The sequence below is a fragment of the Dichomitus squalens genome (assembly GCF_000275845.1).
Source record: "Dichomitus squalens LYAD-421 SS1 unplaced genomic scaffold DICSQscaffold_74, whole genome shotgun sequence".
NCBI lineage: Eukaryota > Fungi > Basidiomycota > Agaricomycetes > Polyporales > Polyporaceae > Dichomitus > Dichomitus squalens.
In genome coordinates this window covers 127470-132489 of record NW_006766956.1, presented here as the reverse complement: position 1 = coordinate 132489, position 5020 = coordinate 127470, and the positions used below count along the sequence as shown (strand labels likewise).

General features: G+C 56.6%; 1 protein-coding gene across 1 annotated transcript; it reads right to left on the bottom strand.

Moving 5' to 3' along the window:
* Nucleotides 1-612: 612 nt before the first annotated feature.
* DICSQDRAFT_41487 (uncharacterized protein) lies at nucleotides 613-1779 on the bottom strand (the record flags this gene model as incomplete). Its single annotated transcript, XM_007370736.1, has 1 exon — nucleotides 613-1779. A coding segment is annotated over one exon (1167 nt), but the record flags the coding sequence as incomplete, so codon positions are not given.
* Between the last annotated feature and the right edge of the window lie 3241 nt (nucleotides 1780-5020).

Below are 5020 nucleotides of genomic sequence, written 5' to 3'. Positions count from 1 at the left end.
CACTTTCCAGTTGAGTACGCTATCCACTTTGTCCGGATCCATCCTAATGCCTCGGTCGTCCACGATGCGCCCTAGGATCTTCATTTCATTGCACAGAAATTTCAATTTAGTAGCACTCAGAAACAGTTGCTCACGCTTCAGTATGTCTACGACGATTTTGACGTGTTTGACGTGGTCTGATAGGGTATCCGAGTAGATCACAATGTCATCTAGATAGACGTCAAGAAACACCCCAATGTATGGGCCGAAGATGTAGTTCATCAAGCTCTGGTACGTTGCGACAGCATTGCAGTCTCCCTGCTGCAAAACAAGGCTGACCATGTTTCCATCAGGTGTAGTCATCGCTGTACGTTCCACATGTTCGGGTTCCACCCGAATCTGTTCGTACGCGTCTTTACCGTCTATCAGGCTCCTATACTGATGCCTGGATACGCGTCGCAGAATACCTTTCATGTCCGGAAGCGGTGATGTCAGTTTTTTCGTGTTGGCGCTACGTTCGCGGAGATCGCACACTACTCGCAGTTTCGGAGGGATTCCTTTCACTCCCGTACCAGGCTTGGTAAGGAGTAGCATTGGGGACGTGTTACGGGCACTAGTGTACTTCCATCGCCCCGATTTGAGGTAAGCATCTCGCTTCTCCCGCCAATTCTCTCTGTGAGCGTCCGGACACTTAGACGGCCGCCAGGTATAGACCTTATCCGGGTCTATAAGGGGGATACGATGGTTGATGGTCCGCAAAGGAGGTAGTGGTGAGTCACTAGCTTCCTTGCAAATGGGAGCCGCATACTCACGCAACTCCTTTCGTGCCGCCTCAAGCACGTTGTCCAGCACGTCCGCCGCGTGTGACTGTAGCGTCCGCACCTGGCGGCCCTCGATTGGCAGAGCCTGCGGACTGCCGACCACTAGGGTGGTGGGGTTGAGTCCCAATGTGACCTTGTGTTGGAAGATGAATGGAGTTCCGAGAATGAGGTCGTAATTCAGTAAGTTTATGACATCAAAATACCTCTCGGTCCTGATGCGCTGGTATTCCAGTCGAGCTCGGCAGCCAAAGTTAATCTTTGCGCGGGACCCTTGGACGGCCAGCTGCACAGGCAAAGGTTTGGTGAGCTCAAAAACCTCCAGACCTAACTGATGTGCTAACCTTGCAGACATGAAGTCTGACAGGGATCCTGAGTCGACTAGGGCCCGAGCGGGCTGCTCATTCACCTGGACAACTACGACGACTGGTTCCGGGATGAGTCGAGAGAAATCCCGGGGAGCGGCCGCGTTGCGCTGTAGCGCACTCAAGCTGTTATCGGATTCAGCGTGGCGAGTCTTTGGTCGTACGGCAAAAAGCGGGATGGGTGGACTGATGCGAGGGCTCGGTTTACGCGTGAACAGGATTCGAAATTCGCCCGCCAGGTCATCAAGCTCAAAGGCCGGAGCCGCGAAAAGCCGTCGGACGTGCCGAGCGAAGTAGCCCAGCAGGTCGAACCTAGGGTTCAAGAGGAACTTGACCGGTATTGACAAGGTGCGTTTGAGGTACATATCTCGCACCGTAACGTCGTCGTAATACTGAACCACCATGTGCCGGGGTGGATAGAACGCGTTCAAAGGGTCCTCCGGCCACGGATGGTATTCTTCAAGAATATGCTTGACCTCTAGAGCGAGCACATCCCCCATGAGACAGAACTCGGGTTCCCCTCGTGCGAGGAAACAAGCTTGATGGTCCGGAGACTTCTGCTCTACTACCCGTTGCCGGTAATAGCGCACTACGTCGAAATCGGGGTCCCGTAATTGGGACTAGTGTTGTGCAAGGCCGGGCTCAAAGCCCTGAAGCCCCGGGTACCTGGCCCCCAAAAGCCCGGCCCAGCCCAGCCCGGCGTCGGGCTTTCAGGGCTTGGGGGCCCGGCTTAAATGTCTGCAAGCCCGAGCCCAGCCCTCAAGCCCGGGCTTGAGGAGGACCTCTGTATCTGACCGCGTAGGGCCTTGAACAGCCGTCCGAGATGCTGAAAGGTAAGTGAAAAGTAAGGGTCGGCTCACAAAGCTTGACAGTGATGCCTCTCGGCGGACCTGGTGCAGATGGACACGGCCGGTCGGGTGAGCGCTAGACCTGCCTGATTCAGGACTGCGGCTCACAGGGTTCGTACCGTCTTCTCTTCGCCAAAAGTGGCCATTTACATGCTGCTTACTCTTTCTTTCATGTGTAGCAAGGCCTACAAATGAGCTGAGGTACGTGTCAAATGCTAATTCTTCATATATATGTGATAGGCCTAAAGCCCGGGCTTGAGCCCGACCCGACCCGGACCCAGCCCGAGCCCACCACTAGGGCCTGGCTCGAGGGTTCAGTGAGCCTGAGCCCTCCAAAGCCGAGCCCTAGCCCGGGGTTTTGAGCCCGGCCCGGCCCTGCACAACACTAATTGGGACGTTTCTACTAACACATCGTCCATATTCCAGTGAAAAATCACGTACAAGTCTTGCGAGGTACGATACACATGAGGTGAGGGTTTACCTCCCTTGTCGATATCCGCATCGTGACAACAATAGGGTCCATTGAGTTGCAACAGGTACTCGGCGTGAGCCGTGTATAGGTTGCCTACGCGACGCTCTCCGCGTCGAATCAGCGGCAACTCAAGCCCGAAACCTGGATCAATTCTCCGCACCGGACTCAAGACAGGAACTTCCCCACTTGTCTCGTTGTCGAAATAACCGACCGGAACGTTGCTGTCGGCCTCGTTTTCCCACTCGGTGAGTACAGAGCCTTCCGTATCTGACCAGTCCGAATTTTCAGACTCTGAAGAGTTGCTGACTGATTGTAAGTCAGGCATATCGTCCCAGGCGGTCTCGACATAGTGCAAATCAATGCCAGCCGATGTCTCAGTGGTGGCGGCCAGCTCCCTGAGCTGTTCAGCCAGAGAATGGCCTCCGATTTCCACGCTGTACGAGGTGAGTCCAGGAGGTTTTCCCTTCTTGTCTGACTTGACCAGGTTGGCTTTGGGGCACACATTCGCATAGTGACCCGTTTCCTTACACAGGAAGCACTTGCCTTGCTCCCGGAGCTCAGCACGTTCCCGGCTCGAGAGCCGGGGCTCGTTCTGGGTGCGAGAGGATCGCTTGACTCGCCCGGACGATTTCTTGCCCTTGCTCGGCCTGGCTTGGTGAATTCTTCCGCCGTTATGTCCCTGAGAGCGGCGCTGATCATTCTGACGATTCTCGCGATCGTTACGATGCGGGTACGCCTTCTGCTGGCTTCTGGTGCGCAAGGAACTTCGATTGTCCCGCTTGCGCCCTCGAGGTTCATTCCCCGGGCGGGAATAACGTCCTCTGCCGACCTTTTCAGCGATCTCAATAATTTCGGCAGCCTCGCGGACTTCTGGCCAAGTGGAGGTCGTCGGAGTGAGTTCCTTTTTCCATAATTCACGCTGTATGCTTTCATTCAGGCCGTTCCACAGCTTGTCCACCTGTTCTCGTTCCGAGACGAATCCGACGAGCAAGAACAAGTTCTCAAGCTCGTGCACGCAGTCGCGCACGCTACGTCCTCCTTGGTAAATATTTCGCAGCTTCTCTCGCATCTGTAAGCGATAATCTACAGGAAAACAGTAGTTGAATAGTTCTTTGAACAGATCTTCCAGCGTCCACTCCGCCGGATTATTAGAAACGGTATTCACCCAGAAGGTGTAAGCCTTCCCGGTCAAGAAATTCGAGATGGTCGAGGTGTGCATCCGTGAGTCCATAGTGTACCCCCGGATGAACTCCACGCACTGACGCATGAACTTGTGGAAGGTCTGGGCATTGGCCTCGCCGTTGTACTTCTCCGGTCGCTCAGGTTTGAGCACCGGCTTCTTGGTGCGCTTTTTCCTTTTCTTACGGGACTTCCGTGAGGCTCGGCGAGAGCTCGTAGACTCACTTTCTTCGGCAGAGCTCGTATCACCGCCTTCTGAGGGTTCAGAAGAGGATGAGGATGAACTGCTAGAGCCGTCCGAGGGATCTCCGCCCGTGATGCCAGCGAAGGCCCGTTCTAGGTAGCTGCCAGGCTCCAGCTGGGCCACTGGCCGCAGAGACGATGCCCGGTGAGCAGGCCCGAGACTCTTTCTCCCAGCTTCGGATTCCTGGGAGACAACAGCGCCCTTGGCCTTCCAGGCCTTCTGCGAATCCCGCTTCTTCTTACGAGCGGCCTTACGCTGCTCTGCTTCTTCCAAGTTCCTTCAACCGAGCCAGCTCCTTGCGGATTTCCTGGAGCTGCTCCGTGAGGAGGCGGTTAGCCTCCTGGCTAGCTGAGCGACGAGGAGCGGCCATTATGGCTTCCTCGACCTCACTCGCCTCGGACGGGGTTGAAGCGCGGCTTGTAGTGTATGAGGAGCCCGACTGGGTAGATCCACCCGGTGTAGTAACCGCCGTCGGCTCACGTTCTGAGTCCTTCCGCCCTTGCTTTCGAGCTTGGCAATACTCCAGCATGGCACGCTGCTCGTCTGTATCATAGTTATCAAATATATTGTGATGCCCAGTACTATACAACTGCAGCTCGCGCCTCTGCGCGTTAGGGTCTAGCTCATCGTCTGGGATGCCCGAGGCACCCCAGTTCCGTGCATCCACGGTCTTCCCCTTGTCCCGAGAGGGACCCTCACCCCGATGCTCGGGAGAGAGGGAACGCGGGCGAGTCGTCTCGACCGCTGCCATCCGGCGGGAATAGCGGTCCCGTTCCGCTGAAGTAAGGCTCGCGGCGGCCGTATCAACGGCCGTCCGCTGAGGAGAAGTGAGTACGGGGCCGTCCTGCGCAGTGACGGGATCTCGAGCAGGCGGAGCGGCGTCCGCACTGCGAGCACGGCGGCGCCGTTGGACTGGGATCCAAGGGCCGCCGTCGTTGTCAGAGCTGTCCTCGACGGTCACTGGATACTTCCGAACGCCCTCGCCGGCGTCGGAAACGGGAGAGTTTAAAGCCCTCGGGGCATCTGCTTCTGCAGTCACCAGCCCGGCTACTATAGCGGAGGACTGGGAACCCGAGGCGGGAACACCACGCTCGGTTCCGGGGCTGACACCACCG